This window comes from Rhagoletis zephyria, unplaced genomic scaffold, assembly GCF_001687245.7.
Source record: "Rhagoletis zephyria isolate East Lansing unplaced genomic scaffold, Rhagoletis_zephyria_1.1 Rzeph_scaffold_00089, whole genome shotgun sequence".
In the NCBI taxonomy this organism is placed as follows: Eukaryota; Metazoa; Arthropoda; class Insecta; order Diptera; family Tephritidae; genus Rhagoletis; species Rhagoletis zephyria.
The window spans coordinates 86,951-104,144 of record NW_016157173.1 but is presented as its reverse complement, the minus strand read 5'-3'; the positions used below and the strand labels follow the sequence as shown (position 1 = coordinate 104,144).

Below are 17,194 nucleotides of genomic sequence, written 5' to 3'. Positions count from 1 at the left end.
AGTAGATTTAAATTTTTTGTAAAACTTATTTCTCAAATTCTTTAGCTTCTTTAGTTTCTTAGTATACCACGGGATTTTATAGCAGTTTTGTTTTTTTTAGCGGAATATTGTTCAAACAGATTTCATTGACTCTATTTTTAAAAATAGTAAAACAATCAGTAACATCGAATCCGGAAAATAGTGATTCCCAGTCTGTGGAGTAGATTTCTAGATTGACAATATCAAAATTGCAACGCCTAAAACAAAAACTAGGCTTTTGATTATTCAAACAGATACTTTCAAAGTTATAAAACTCAAGATCAAGAGAAATCGGCACATGATGCAAACCGGGACACGAAAGTGGGTCAAGGCATTGACCTAAATTAAAGTTCATATTTTCATTAATAAAAACTAGATCAAGAGTTCTGGATAACTTATTAGTGAGACTATTTATCTGGGATAGATTAACACTTAGGAAGTTGTCTACAAGATACGATTCAGAAAACCCGTTCACATATTTAGTGTAATAAAATATAAAAAAAAAAAAATTGGAACAAATCCGGTGGATTTTATTTTTTTTTTAAGAACACTATTTTTGACCCATTTTTTTGAGGTCAACAGTAATTGTGGGTCAATACCAATATTTTTCCGTGAAAGGGAATAACATTAGCTTTCAAAACCATTTTGTTTTATATCAAAATATTGCTTCTGTCCAAAGCGCTACGATTAATTCGCTTGAAGATACTCCGCGACCCAACGCCGCCAGAAGGCGTTCACAAGTTGGTGAGATGTTCGCTAATCACGTCGCAACAAAACACCTTCAGTTACTGATTCAGCAATTGGTTTAACGCCACTTGAGTTACCCAACAAGAAGTGGTTGGGAGTTAGTGCTTTATCGGTCTCATGATCTAGCGGGATGTAAGCAGGGTTACCAGGTTTTCAACCGGACAGTCCGAATTTAAGTCTGTTCGTCCGGACTGTGATCTGTTCAAACAAACACATACACTACCCTCCACCCCCTCTTCCCCCTCACCCGTTTCATCCCCCTCCCCCGTTTCATCCCCTTGCCAAACGAAAGTGTCCGGTTTTTCAACGATTCGTATGGTGAGAATGCACGAGTCTTTAGATAGCGAATAGGTAATGTTGATATGCACGGCTCTGGTAGTTAGGCGTGTAAATAGGACCCCGTGCTTTTTCTCGTTGCTTTCCTTCACTCTCACTAAAAACGCGTCAAAATAGTCCACTTCTTCGTTAGAAAACGGGTGGCTGTGATGGAAAATAAAGCTCGTTGGTAGACGAACCGTTCTTGCAATTTGGGGCTAACGCGGAGAACGAATTTCATTGCTGATAGCCTTAAAGCAGATGGTATTTTATGTGAAATTCGTTAGCATTTAAACTTGTAATATAATTATCGCGTGGAAGCAACACAGAGTCTTGTATCGCATTCATTTTTGCTCCCCATCTATACGTTATCGCCGGTAAGGTAAGGAGGCATTTCGATGCGTTGCCCCTTCAATAATGAAGCTAATTGATTAGCCAAAGTGTGGTGTTGAACCTTTTTCCAGAGTCGCTTTTCTACATTAAAAAGATCTTCGCCACGCACAATATCGCCGCCTCGCACCGCACTTAGCCAGCTTCGAGCACATCTTATGGTTTTTGGAATAAAAGTTTTCTTTGTGTGCGCGAATTTACGGTGGAGGCTCACATACAGCGGATGAAGTTCCTCATTACAAAAATATGTATCTCCATGCCATTTTGTTGCTTCCGCAACATTGTCCACAGATTCGGATTCTGCGCATTAAAATACACGAGTTTAAGTTCGAAGCACTTCGGAGAAAAAAAATTCAAACTAAAGTTACGTATTTTTATCCTTAGAATTCAAATCTGTGGTAAATATATGTATATCTAATTTGAAAAAATTGACCTCCGGTCAGTTTAACGCACTTCCGGTGGAAACCGGTAATCGGTAATACAACCAAAGGATAGAGCACCCTCGCTTTGGTAATTCATGTTTTTCGTTTTCTAATAAAAACATTTTCACTCATTTAAGAAGTCCAGGACGGATTGAAGTTCGAAGGTCATTTAGAGGTTGAAAAGGCACTTCCGAGAAAAAATTCCCAATTTTGTAGGCCAAATTTTTGCGGTTTTCAATAAAAAACATTTCCATCCGTTTCAGAGGGCGTGGACGGGTTGTCTAGGACACTGTATAGTGTTTGGCTCGTGCCATAAAAAACGACTCGCTTTTTTTGCAAGTTGAATAAAACTGATAGTAGAGGAGTTTTCAGGTCCGGGCCGGCGAATAACATAGTGTTAAGCGAAACACCATTTACCGCAGCAGCTGCGTCCCACACCAGGCGAACCTTGCTTGGCTTATTAATATTACTCGCAGCGAAAACAGGCACTACCAGTCCGATAGTAACTAGATCGCCACCAGTTCAGAAGCAGCGATATGTGGTACTATTAAAAAACAAATTTAGAAATCTATATCTAAAATGACGAATTTAGAACTGGTTCAAAACTATAGAAAAAGGGATGCAGAACGAACTAGATCTCATCTGGCGAATTTTGAACTAGTTCGAAACTATTGAAAAAGGGATGCTGCGGAGGGCTTGTTTACTTTAAATAGATTTTTGCTTGGCGGGTTTTTCGTTCAAATACGCTTTCAGTCTGCACGTCGCAGATGCTTTTTCATAATTTGGTAATACAAAACTAAAATTTGTGTTAACATCTTAACATTTTGGGACCTTCTGGAATAAAACCAATAACAGTCAGAACCTCTGCAAATTCAGCTATAGCCAAAGGTATGTAAACGTGTTTTCAAATGCACAATTTAATTTACATTCATTCAAACAAATTTGATTTCAGATTGAAAACACATTTCTTTGTAAATAACTAGCAATTACCCGGCGTGCTTCGCTGCGCCATAAATGTATTTTTGTGTTGTAACCCTCTCCCAAAACTCGTATGACCTCATTTATACAATATATTTAAAGAGTTGGTTGGTTGGGAGTAAATTACAAATTCAAGGGGAATAATGCAAATGGAAAGAGTTCTCAGCGGTTTAGCGGTTTGAGAATAAAAACAAAAACAAAGATACCTAGAGGTACAGGCAAAAACGAAGATCAAAGTAAATTTAAACACTTTAAGGTAAAGGTGAAGAGGAATATGCAAAAATAAAGACAAATATGAAGANAATTGCTACCATGGTAACCCAAAAAGAAAACATCTTCTTACTTTTTTCGTTTACAACTGGTTCTGAACTATAGAAAATGGGGTGCAAAGCGAACTAGATCCCATATGTTCCCATTTAGGACTGGTTCTGAACTATAGAAAAGGTAACGCAGCGGGGGACAATTTCCAATTCCTATGACATCCCTCTGTTAAATTCGCCAGTTGTTTGCATGCAAAAGAGATTTATCGCGAACTAGTAGTGGTTCTAAAGGTACTAGAGATTTTCCCCACAGGGAAGCAACCACTAAAAGTCTGAAGATTGCAGGTCTTACTTATGCATTCCCCAGTATATCGGTAGTAATCCAAGCAGCTTTAATGCATGCTTTTGCTCCAATTCAGGGTTGCTGAGAGGGCCGGTAAGCCCAGATGCTTTACAACTTGCACATATAGTTTGTACAGCGATAGCAAAATCTACGTTGACTTTCCGATGGTATTCAAAGTTCGCAAATTTGTTGCTGCAGCATGATAATTATTAGTTCGGAACGCCCGAATCTCATTTGCAAAATTGAAATAATTTGCAGAAAATAAGATAATTTGCAGTTTCTTAACCGCGTTGCGAACTGGACCCTCTAATGCTTGCCGGATGCTTATCAGGTTTTCCTCGTTAGAAAATTCACATATCTTGACTTGCCATTGTATTTCGGTAGTTTTCTGCGGAGGCATTTACGAGATGCCAGTTGGTCACTTGTCAGACGGCCATGAGGAGCTACGCCGTATGCAGTGTTGGTTATGAGCGCTAGTGGGGATTTGAGGCTTAGCATACCTGATGTTTGGTGAGGAAACCATACTCGATTCGCTGTTAGCAACGCTTGCATTTGTGGTTCCAGTCATTTTATTCTGTCTCGTAATGTCTGCATGACAGTGGCTGAGGTATTAATTAGTGGCTGACGATTACATAATACAGGCAAAAAACCATTTTCAACAGGCGAATGGCATACGTTCGATGCACGTTCCCTTGGTGCAGCAACACGACTTTAATTTAGAGAGAGCAGAATTACCACCGTTATTTGCCTTAGCTTGCAAATTACGATGCATTAGTGAGTTTATGAGCACGAGCCTACAAGCTGCATGATTGGCAGCGATATTCGTCCCGGCTATTGTATGTTTTGATGGCGTGTCCTCGGGCATACTGAATGCGATGACCAGAAGCATGTACGATATTATTAAGATTTTGTAAGAAATATACTTTTTGAACCCGGCTTGGATAAAAACGGTAAGAAGTAGACTTGAAAAGGTTTTATTTAACATTCAACTACCTTTGCTGCAACCTTCACGCTTTTTTTCTAATATGCTCTTGCTGGTGATGCTGCCAGACTTAGGAAATGCGTCGGAATTTGCGATTTTATGGATAGAAAAATTTTTTACATTCTAAGTAAACGACTTAAGACGATTGAAAATCGTAAATATAAAATATCTTCAACAACGGTGGTTGCAGCAGAATTTTCATGAAAATTGTAATAACTAAGCAATGTCCTAACCAAATTTATGTTTTGTTTACAGCTTATTTTCTTAAACTATAAAGAATGGCAAATATAAAAGTGTTGGAAAGTGTTTGTCGGCATGATATAATAACATATTTTATAATATAAATCAAAAAACTGCTCACCATTGACAACCAGTGATACGGCTAAATTAATTTTCGGCTCGGTATTTACTTGGCATTCGTAAATTCCGCTATCTCTCTGCTGCGCATATTCGATCTTCAAGTCCCAATCATCGCTGCCGGGCGGATGTACAACAGAGAATCGCTGATCGCCAGTATAGGTGTAGATGTTAGTTGTTAGTATGTGAAGATCTCGTTTGCGCATCCATGAAACCTAAGACAATTTCAATTGATTTTGTTTATTTATCAATACATCGGTTGCATAATCTTACAAACTATAGGTACAGAATTTCAAATTTAGCTAATTTTTCAACTACAATTTAGGCAAGTTACAGTCTCTTAACCGACTGGTGTCGAATAATTAAAAATAAACTAAGTATTCACCGAGATCGATCATATTTCAGAGCAATATGCAATTAAATTATAGACAATCAATGCTAAGCAAAAAAATCATTTGACCACACAAATGCCTAAGTGTACCTTCACAAACCCGATCCGAGCGGCGCGCTGTTTGTAGGCAAAACACGCGTTTTTTTCAAAATCATAGATCTCTGGTTAGAAAAGAGATTATTGAATGAAACTTTGTTTGCGTGAAGATAAATTATCACATAGGAAGGTAGGTAGAAGTGACTGCCACCTTAGTGGCATACTTAGGCCATAGATAGAAAGCCGATTGAAATATATGCAAATTATAGAGAAATTACAACAACAATATCTTAATCTTCAAAAATCCATGCAAAATTTCACATTGTTTGAAAATTTTAATTTTTGCTCTCATTCCATTAAGGAACTAAACCGAATCCACATGAAATTTGTGAATGTTAAATTGGGAGCACGGCTGTATATTAAATACACCATAAGCATTGTTTCTGAAAGATTACTCTTTCTTCTATCTTAAAACCCGGCTTTAGGGCATAGGATGATGTACCCGAGCCGTCACTTTGGAAAAAACGAGAAGCTTCCTTTAAACTCTAAAAGCAAATAAATTATCAGCTTTCACAAAAAAATGTATGTAGCAAAAAGAGTTCTACTGGTCGGGATTTTAAAGAAAGTACACAGTTTGACCCTTTAGTGCAAAATGTGTCATATATTATACGCTTTTCAAGCCTTCATTTGATTTTAGTCGTTAAAGTTTGCTTTTGTTAAAGATACTTGACGGTCTATAAATACGTATGCTCTTAAGAAAAATTATCAATTTGAAGTCCGGTTAAACATAAAAATCGGACATAGACAAACATCTCGGGAAGAAACCGGACAGTTGGCAACCGTGATTATGTCATCTTAATACAAATATTTAGAACCTTTATTGTGAGATATAATCAATATTACGTGTTGTTATATTTCTTTTACATCATTTATAACAGCAATAACTTTAAAATTTACTTTTCCGCGTTTTGTACATTAATTTGGCAAAATGAAAATTTTGATCAAGTGACATTCCCTGGTGGCAATTGGATTTAATAGTGCGGGATCCGATAACCAACCTGTGTGCCACATGTAGCAGCAGTGGAAAGAAAAGATCCACTGAAGTCTGCAAATGTGGCTCGCTGTATAAATACGCATCTCACAAAAAAAAACACTATCAGAAATTATTTATGCGCTAAAAGACTAAAAAAACAATTGATCGAAACGAATGAATTCGGTTTACTTTTAACACACACATTTGTAGCAGCTAATCTTTTCATAATTTATGCAAGTTTGTGGCATTAAATCGCTAAATTTACTTACCGTACGGTTGCCTTTATTCTTGACGCGACATCTTAATATCGCCGGTTCATCAGCTACTGTCGATATATTTCTAGGGTTAACATCATCGAAATATGGACGTTCCGTACCCATGAATTCTGTTGAAGGAAAATAAATGTGATTATTGGGACAACTGATGTTCGTGATTTATTTCAAAATTTCAAAAATTTTATAAATGTTTTTTTTTTTTGTATTTTTCAACGTAATTATTTTTTCACTTAACAGTTCTCACCATTTTCGATGACCTTAAATAACACTGTGCCGTAAAAATATTTATTTCAGCAGCGTTATTGAACTTATACCACGATTTTCTTTAAGGAAAAATGGCAAAAGCAACAAAGTCTAAGCGATAGTAGTTATAGATTCTATTTCGGTCATCACCTCTCCTCATCAGACTTTTTTTCCAGACTTCAGCAGGGTTCGAACCGGCATCACCGGTGCAAAGTCAGCAGGGCTAACCGCTGAGCTAAGCACACCCCGTTAACTCTCGATGCTTATCTACTCTAATACAGCACAGCTGATTTGCCGCCATTTAAACTTCACAGTGTGGTTGTTATAAATTCTACACAATAATTAGAGTTCTTATATATTTTATTTATTTGTTTACAAAGATATTGCTACTATAACTAAATTCTTATATAGTTTAGGCAGACTCATCCTAAACTTCTGCTTTTGGGTCACTGTGGTGCATGCTCCTGCGTACAGCTTCTGCGTACTCCGTTTTTGATACCCTGCGTTCATATAATTTGCCGAAAAACGCCTTTTACTTAATTTTCTTAGGGACAATTTCAAATGAATATTTAAACTTCACTTAAAATTGATTTTAGAATGTTATTTAAATGCTATTTAACTTTCATTGGGTTTCAGATGAACTTTATTTAAATATGTCAAAGAAGTCGCAACACTGTTGCTTGCTCCTTGAAATTGTTGTTGCATTTGGTTGTTTGTTTACATTTTGTTCTTTGGCAATATTGGCCATTTAAGTGCAGATTAAATGTGTGTGTTTTTGGGCTCTTATGCTATTGCAGAAGGCGAGTTGTTTGAAGTTTCGCTGATTGGGTGTTCGAAAAAAGAAAAACTTTCTTCGGTTGTCAACCATGCACAGTGTCCTCAAGTATGCATAGGTTCAATTAAAATGGATCCAAAAAATTTGTTTATCAGTTTTTCGATAAATATTTTTAGATCTTAAAACTGAATTAATTGGTACCTCACCTAATGCAATTGCATAAAAATTGTCAAAAAGTTATGCAATTTCGGCAATAACACGGCCTTGAATTTATATGTGTATGTACCGGACTTTCAGATTTCATGACCAGTGTGGCCAAGGAATTCGTCAATATTTACTAAAAATTTATATATGCAATGGTATCGGATGAAAAATAGTCGAGCTGTTAATAGAAAAGTGCATGAAGTACGAACATAACCGTAATTTTGGGTTTTTTTCGTACCCCGTTTTTGATACCCTGCGTTCTCTTGACGTTTTCCATATTTACATATTATGGGCATTTTATTTTTACAGTTTTTTTATACAGAGCATCTGTTAGCAGTGTTTTACGGCGTACAGATATGCCAGATCGAAATAAATTAATCGATGCAGGAAGAAATATTCAAAAAATAAATCTATCGCCCAAATCGATTCATATAATTTGCCAAAAAACGCCTTTTACTTAATTAAAAACTGATAAACAAATTTGTGCATGGTTGACAACCGAAAAAAGTTTTTCTTTTTTCGAACACCCAATCAGCCAAACTTCAAACAACTCGTCTTTTGCAATAGCATAGTAGCCCAAAAAACACACATTTAACCTGCACTTAAATGGCCAATATTGCCAAAGAACAAAATGTAAAAAAACAACCAAATGCAACAACAATTTCGAAAAGCAAACAACAGTGTTGCGACTTCTTTGACATATTTAAATAAAGTTCATCTGAAACCCAATGAAAGTTAAATGGCATTTAAATAACAATCCAAAATTAAACTTAAGTGCCGTTTAAATATTAATTTGAAATTGGCCCTAATATTTTTAGATCTTAAAACTGAATTAATTGGTACCTCACCTAATGCAATTGCATAAAAATTGTCAAAAAGTTATGCAATTTCGGCAATAACACGGCCTTGAATTTATATGTGTATGTACCGGACTTTCAGATTTCATGACCAGTGCGGCCAAGGAATTTGTCAATATTTACTAAAAATTCATATATGCAATGGTATCAGATGAAAAATAGTCGAGCTGTTAATAGAAAAGTGCATGACCGTATTTTTGAATTTTTTTCAAAAAAAAAACGAGCAGGTAGGATTTCAAGAAAAGCAGTTTTTAGATCTAAAAATATTTATCTAAAGACTGATGAACAAATTTTTTTGGATCGATTTTAATCGAACCTATGCATGCTTGAGAATCACTGTGCATGTTGAAAAAAATTTGGTGCTGTTGATATTGGCGAAAGTTTCATGAAGCTCTTAGAAGAAAAAACGCGCCTTTATTGCTATTATTTATTAAAGAAAGACGAAAATTTTGGAAAACAATTTGGAAAGGATGCTAAAATATTTAGATCGGAAAACATCGCTGATACAGTTCATTTCGAAATCAAGACGCCAACTGTTTCGACCTGTAGCCGGATTCTAACTTTCGCTACCGCTAAAATGCTAAAATGCGAAAGCTTACATTTTTCGGTTCTGCCTTTCGCTAAAAATTGCTTGGCCTAAATTTAAGTATTTTATTCGGCCGCAAGTGGCTGTCAACATTTGCCTGCATTTTAATGGTGGTAAATAGTCAGTTTTAATCAAGAATGATAGAATACAAGATTGCGCCGATTGCAGCAGAATTCGTGAGAGTAATTTTAGCGTGACGTCATCGTAGAGTTGACAACTGAGAGCGGCGAGAATGAGGGCGACTAGTGATGTGCTGAATTGTCCCCAATACTCGGTACCCAATACTTTAAAAAGATTTCGGTACCCTATACTTCCTTTTCGGTATCCGATACCGATTATTTACATTAAACCCTCGCCATTATATGCATTTCAGGTTTAGAAAAAACTTTCATTACTAATTTATATGATATCGGCTAAAACACTTGAACTTATCGCCACAGAAAAATATTATTTTATCAGTTTTAACCTTAGTCGATCCAAGGTTCAAGAAAAATACTTTGACGGATGAAGAAGCCTTTCAGGGGAGAGATTCTGTAGCCAGTTAGCGACAAGTTTCAGATCGATATCTCACTTCTTGACTTACAAATATTTGATATCAAACGTCGACAAAACCGATACCGATTCGAAAATTGTCGTTAACTGGTTACAGAATCTGTCCCAGGCCTACAAAAATGATATCGTCCGATTCAGCTGGAACAAAAATGCTTCAAACAAGTAAGGGTTTCTCTGTATTATGGCATCGAACCGACATATATACATCTTTCATTTGAATCAGTAAAAAAGCTCTATTGGCTCTTACATTCGGGTTTGGTTAGGCGTTTTTTCCATATTTTTGGCCTATGTGCGCTTTTATTCGAAACCTAAATGTTTCGGTACCGAGTATCGAGAGTATTGGGTACTTAAAAGTATTGACTCAGCACATCACTACTGCTGTCTTCTCTACTATGACGTCACCAAAACAGCTGATTCTGTCAAAATCACTGAGAGCCGAGTAGCGGTATCGTCATCGGCGCCACCTCTGTATTCTCTCCACCGTGAATTTGAATGGTGATAATTTATCACTGATGCATAGTGAAAATGGAAGTACACTAAGAGAAAAAAAAATTTTAATCAAAAAAACGTTCTAAATTTCAAAAAAAATACGCATATGAAAGAATACCACCACCTCCCGTAATAAATTTTAGTATATAAATTTTAGTATTAAGTGTATTCAATTCAAATAAGCTCATATTAAAATGAAGAGTTCATATTAAATGAAGAGTTCACGGATGCTTTTTAATAATTAAGTAAAAAAAAATTATTTCCATGCTGCTTGCAATGGGATGTGAACCCTGACTCTCTGGAAATTAACAAATTTTGGCAAGCATCGTTGCACCCAGCTACAGCCAGACATGTAAATGTGCTTTCAAATGTTGAGTTTGAATCTGACCGCGTGCGTGGTATGTAAGTATTATTTTGAAATACGAACATTTTAAAACGATAATTTAATAAAAAATATTAATTTTTACTATGCGTTATTTCATAACATGTTTCTAAATATTACTATTATATTATTATCTCAGTATATGTGGTAGCAAAAAATTAGCAGCTTCAAATGCAAATGCTTGCAAAAGGCAAATGCTTGAGAGAATCTACAGATCGCAATTTTGAAATTTCTTGCTCAATGTGTATTAGGCTGGGTCGATTTTGTATGGGGGAAAATAAAAGGCATTTGACCGTATAGTAATAGTAATATTATGATGTCTTAGGTCTAAGCCAATTTTTATTGGCCACGAAAGATTAATTTAAAACTTATCTTTAGCCCGCGCAATTGAATCAAAGTGTATTAATTTATAAAATTAAACTTGGGCTTGTAATATCTATGGAAGCCGTAATTGTTCTAAACAGGACGATATATCAAACTAATGGTTATTAAATTTAGTATCTCACGTTCATTTATCATTTTTCAATAAGTCTACAAATTTTTCAGATATTAAGATAAAACTTACAAAAACTATAATTTTCCCTTATGAATTTTTAATTCTTAATTATTTCAGCAACCAAATGAAAAATTCAAAAAAGTGAGACGAGATTTATTTCAAACGTTTTAGTGTTTTAATGAAGTCAAAGATTAGGAATCGTTTGATAAGTTAATAGTAGTTTCAAGCATACAAGTATTTACATACATAAACATAATACAATTGGGGTGATAAATTTTAAGTCCATTTATTCAGTCTTGAAAATTTTTCGCGGTTTCTAAATCTGCCGTTATATGAAAGTAGCGGACGTGCAATAAGTGTTTAGATATACATAAATATTTTAGTTAATTCCATTATGTGAAAAAGTGACTGTAGGTAAATGCAAAGTCTTTAACATATCCTGGGAAATCCTTTTGAGGACTCTCCAATTGGACGATATTGCTTTGCATTTAGCTTGAACGAAAACAGTCACTCCCTGGCACACTTTTCTGTAATCCGGTTTTATCATTTAAAAGTTATTTATACAATTGAAGAGACTTTTTTTTAGAAAAAAACTGGAGATCCACTTAAGTTTTTCGATAAAACTTTGGTAAATGTTACTCGATCGGTACGTAATAATCACCAAATTGAAGGCGACACTTAATGTTACTGATTTTTGATAATATTATGATTAAAATCATTCAGATTTAAAAAAACAAATTATTTTAAAATAAAAAAAATTATATTCAACAATTTTTATTGAGCTCGAGGCCGTTTTTTAATGAAAATTTATTGTGGAAAAGCAACAATAATTTGAAAAAATGGTAGAAGTGATAGCTATTTCGGAAATCACCACATTTCCTCATCAGACTTCTTTCAGTAGGCTTCGAACCGACGATCCCACTGACTCAGCCAGTTGCCTATGCACCGTGCTAAGTACGCCTTGTAAATTATCGTTTGCTTTTTTCCACTATTTTCATTTTTGTTATGCCAACACAATCAAGCGCAGCTATTCCGCTGCAATTCACTTGATCATGTGGTTGTTGGTTGGGGAAAGCGCGATTGCTTTCGTTTTTGACGGATTTAATTTTAAATTGTTTGCAACTGCGCAGACAGATCTTCGTTAAGCCTGGAAATCAAGTCTTCAACAAGACCAATGGGCCTTGACAGATACAGCTGGGTATCATCAGCGTAAAGGTGGATTGATGCGTTTTTACAACATTACTATACGTTAATGAGCGACAGGGCCAAAATGGAACCTTGCAGCACACCTAATGTATTTGTGCTTTAGACTTGAGTAATTGTCACCACACTGAACTTGCTGTAGTCGACCCGTTAAGTAACTTTTTATTAGTTGTATAGAAAAAGCTCCAAACCTAAATTGACTACCTAGTTTACCTAATAATAAATTGTGGTCGATGGTGTCATAAGCTTTTGTGAAATCAAGGAGAACTAACGTTGATCAAGTTATTTTGTCTTCAATGATTTTCTGCATTGCTGTGGAGCAGCTGTGCTGACTTCTGAATCCCGATTGAAAATCACTCAGTAGACAGTTTTTGTTTAAGTGGGTGGTGATTTGTCGTGCTAAAAATTTTTCGAAAACTTTCGAGAGTGCGGGTAATATGCTTATCGGTCTGAAGTGATCCGGGGAATTCGCACATATAATTTTTGGAACTGGTATTATAATTGCTATTTTCCAGAGGGTAGGAAAAGTGGAGGATGTAAGGCAAAAGTTAATAATGTGCGTAAGTGATCGGATCGCGAAAGGAAGAATCATTTTAAAGAACTTCAGACTGATACCATCAACACCTGTAGCATTTGATTTGACAGCATAAACACACTCAGCTAAATCTTCATCCGTCGCACATTGGAATTAAAGCACATTATCATCCACATATGAAGGTATAGAGGGCACACAAGCAGATGAAACTGGGTGGCTTGACGAGAGAAAATTGGCATTTAAAATTTCTGGATCTAAGTTACATGTGCCATTGTACTCACTACAAACACCAAACGTTTTGAGGTTTTTCCACAAAACTTTTGAGGGGAGGTTTTCATTGAGCTTATTAGCCCGAACACAATGAAAACGACGAGCTACAAACCACAGCTGTCAAATTATTTTAACACGTACTCTTATGTAGATAATTATTTTGGCGACGACCGGGCTACGCGACGGCTGTGGTTGTGGCCAGATTAGATCTATTTCTATTTTTCTGGCGACAGATAAGGTTCTTCCTCTTCTTTTATGTCAAACTCATACAAATTCATGATATCGCTGCCGCGTTCAAAGAAATCATGTTGCCGTCGACAAAGCGCTTAGATAATAAAGATGACAAATTGGAAGCTGTGGTCGGTAGCTCGTCGTTTTCAATGTGTTAAGTACTTATGTTGTAAGTATGCTCTTTTAGCATAACGTGTGCTTGCCGTAACCTTATTCCTGGCTACTCGGTATATTTCCCACAGGTCAGAGCATCTATGGTTTTTCCAGCGCTTGTATGTTTTACTTCGCTCTTTAATTAATGACAAAATCTCACTGGTGAACCACGGCTTTTTGCTATTTTGAACCCTTACCTTCCTTAAAGGAACAAACTTATCAAATAACAGGCCAACTAGAGAATTAAAATGTTGTAACTTTTCGTCAGCTGTCGTAAATCTCCAACATGTATTCCAGTCAAGCAGAGCTGCCGCTTGAATAACTCACTTTGATTTACTCGCTTAAAGTCCCTAAAAAGCAGTTCTCTTGCTAATTTTTGGCTATGAAACTGGAGGTTGTGCGACAGGAACAACATTTCATGGTCGGAGATGCCATCCAGTGGTAGTTGATAAATGTGGTTGACGTACTTAGAATCACTAACGCCAAACACATCTAAAAGACTAAGTTTGCAGTGCGGAGCGAAGCGGGTTGCATATTTGTTTATAATAGTAATGCCTAGCGATAGGAAGTTGTTTATCAAACTTTTAGAGGAGTGGTCATTACATAGAAGGTCCACGTTTATATCACCACATACAACAATATGTTCATAGGAGATCGCAAAATCTGATAATTTTTCAAAAATAACTGAAATGTCATTTCTCTTGCTTGGGTTATATATGCACGCAACAAGACACTTTGAACTGTTATTAAAGAACTCAATAAACAGATATTCTACTTCTTGAGAAGACTCCGATCTCCCTTCAATTTCATGTATTTCTTAAAGTAAAAAGCAATGGCACCTCCTCGCATCTTAATCATTCTATCGCATCTTACTAACGAGTAGTCGCATAGGGCATAACATTTATCATCAATGTAATCTTTGAACCACGTTTCTGTAATACAGATTAAGTCAATATTTAAGCTATTAAAAACAAAATTTAAATAATCAACTTTTCCGCCATTTAAGCTTCGAGCATTTAAACTACAGATATTAAACCCAGTGTAGCGATCTGACGAAAGTTTAAGAATCCCTCTTACATGATCTTAGCTAGCCAGCTCACATATTTCACTATACATTTTAAATAAGTGTTAAGGTGCGTATGCAAGGCGTGTTTACATTAACAGTCAGAAAAAATAACAATGAGACAGATATGACATAAAGAGAATAGATGTATGTTGATAAGTAGAAAAGCAAAAATACTAAATAAGGGAGAAATGTTGACAGGGTGACAATGCTAGTTACATACATTATGATAATCATTTTACATCTATTTACTTATAGCTGCAATACTCTCTATACTTTTTAAGTCTGATACTTTAACAGCGTCAGTTTGTGGATGACCTCTAACATATACATGCCCCCGAAATGAGAGCGCTGATGTTAATCGTTTTTGCTTTTTAAGCTGCGTAGCAAAACGCATCAATTCATGATTTCTCTTTGTAAGTCACTCATGAATAAAGATTTTCCCTTCAACGCCAACTCCTATGTCGCGAGGAGCAATGGATATTCTCTTTTCCTTACAATAAACCGCCACTGCTTTCAGCAACTGAGAACGATCATAACGTGAATTCAACTTTACAATAACGGGAGCATCATTTTTGTTATTTTTTGCTGGCAACCGAAAGGCAGAGCGGACTGGTGTTAATTTCACTGCAAGCAGCTGACATAGTTGAGAGAAGCTGCTTGTTATGTTCTCGCCTTTTAGGCCGCTGATGATGACATCGGAAGATACGAGGTTATTCTCATGCTCACTCATTTGTTCGCTTAGTAAGTGTACATCGCTGCGAAGCTTTTCTACCTTAGCACATTTAAGTTCGGTTTGAAGTAAACGCTCGTTGATATGTTTTACCGCTGACTTTAGGTTTGCAATTTCTGCTGATAGCTCTCCAACTCGTTCCAATATTCTCTCTTCAGATTCTCTTACCCTTTGAGTTAGCTGCTCAACTAGCTACTCTTTATGAGATTCAAGGTGAGCATCTAGTCTCGGAGTTGAACATTCAACTCTTTGGAACTTACTCTGCAATAGTGGAGTTGTTTTTGGCGATGGAGACACTTTGCGCGCAATGGTTCTTGTTGACATTTTTGACATGTTAACAAGAAAAGTTCAAGCAATTAAAAATTCACAAAGACTTAGAAAGCTGCAAAGCTTTATATATAGATGACCCAAAGTTGAACGAATTCGACACACTAGGATAGCTGATTCACTCACGGATATGATTGCGACAAATTGAGCAATTGAAATCGAAATTGGATTACAGAAAATAAAGATCAGACTGCAGCTACACAAAAACGCGTCTACTCAGCTGACATACTTATATGTACTATAATATAATATGCACCAAACATTTTTGCTGGACCCAGAATTTTTAACAAGAATTGATCTTATTCGACTAGGGTGCTGTGGGTCACTTGGCGGTCGATGCGCGGGCTCTTACAACTAAAATAAAATACTAATATTTTGCAGGCTTGTTGTTGACTTCATGATGCAATATATTTTCACTATTACCAAGGGATTTGAGAAAAATTAAATTTTCGACCCGCCCTAATGTTTAATGATGAATGGTATTTACACAGATACATATACATTAGAAAATATTACAAGTTAATCTTATTTAAGAAAACATGTATTAATAAAATATTTCTGCAAAAAGTCTTATTTTGTTGTACTTCCCAAGAATAGAAGTTTTTCCAAATGTTTGCCAGTCAACCGATTTCTTGACGTGGTTATTGTTGCTCCTGCTTTCGAAAACAATCGTTCGCAATGAACAGATATTGCAACTATATGTGAATATGATCGTGCTTGTTTATACAACAAAGGTATTTAGGCCCACTCTAACTGTCCAAGACAGGTATGTAATTAAGGGAATATTCCCTAATAATACCTGAGTAATTACATGTAAAATCAACATTTTAAACTGCCCTATAACATGCCACGAAAAAAAAAAGTTTAAAACATCAGCGTTTTTACAAAAAAACCGACTAGAGCGATCTCCAAAAAAATTTTTTTTTCAAAATAAAAAAATACGTGTGTCTTTTTTCTCACAAATAACAATACTTTGATGTAGCATTCATGAATTTCCCTCCGAAAAGAGGGTCTTTGAACGGCTCTAATATATTATATCATGGGCGTAGCCAGGTAGGGGCAGGGGGGTGCTCGAGCCCCCCCCCCTAACTTTCAAATTTTCCTTATATATATATAAAATAGCCCCCTGAAATGCCAGCTTAATAGGGTCGAGCCCCCCCTAAATTTCATTCTGGCTACGCCGATGTATTATATATATATACATATATTCCAAAGACTAGATTCGAAGTGGAGTGTAATGGGGTATAGTCGTTGCGCTGGGTATGCAGTTACAGTTGCATGGCTATACTCAATCCCGACTCTTGCGTCCTCGTTCGCGCACTCTGGGCAACGTGAGCAACCCATGTGCGAGATGCGGTAACCAATCCGAGTGGAGCCTTGGGTCACTGCAAAAAGAGAGGGAGCTTCGGTGGGGCCACTCCGACTTATTCGGTTTAAGGGCTCACTGAAGTCTGCAGCGTCTGTTCACCAGTGCAGTGTCTGTTTGGAGCAAGCGGCTCGCTATATAAACGTGAATTTGGTTGCGAAACCACCCCCGTCCCAGCAATG

The 17,194-nt window shown here is 36.3% G+C and overlaps 1 protein-coding gene across 3 annotated transcripts in view; it reads right to left on the bottom strand.

Annotated features, from left to right (window-relative positions):
- dpr7 (defective proboscis extension response 7) overlaps positions 1-17,194 on the bottom strand; it is a 145,496-nt gene that overhangs the window by 62,668 nt on the left and 65,634 nt on the right. For all 3 annotated transcript variants that reach the window (XR_001849057.1, XM_017630503.1, XM_017630515.1), the window contains exons 2-3: positions 6,542-6,657; positions 4,817-5,027 (exon numbers count right to left, since the gene is read on the bottom strand). Coding sequence is in view for 2 of the 3 variants with exons in the window: in XM_017630503.1 (XP_017485992.1) it covers positions 4,817-5,027; positions 6,542-6,657 (327 nt within the window). In the remaining variant the exon portion in view is untranslated. The remainder of the gene's footprint in view (positions 1-4,816; positions 5,028-6,541; positions 6,658-17,194) is intronic.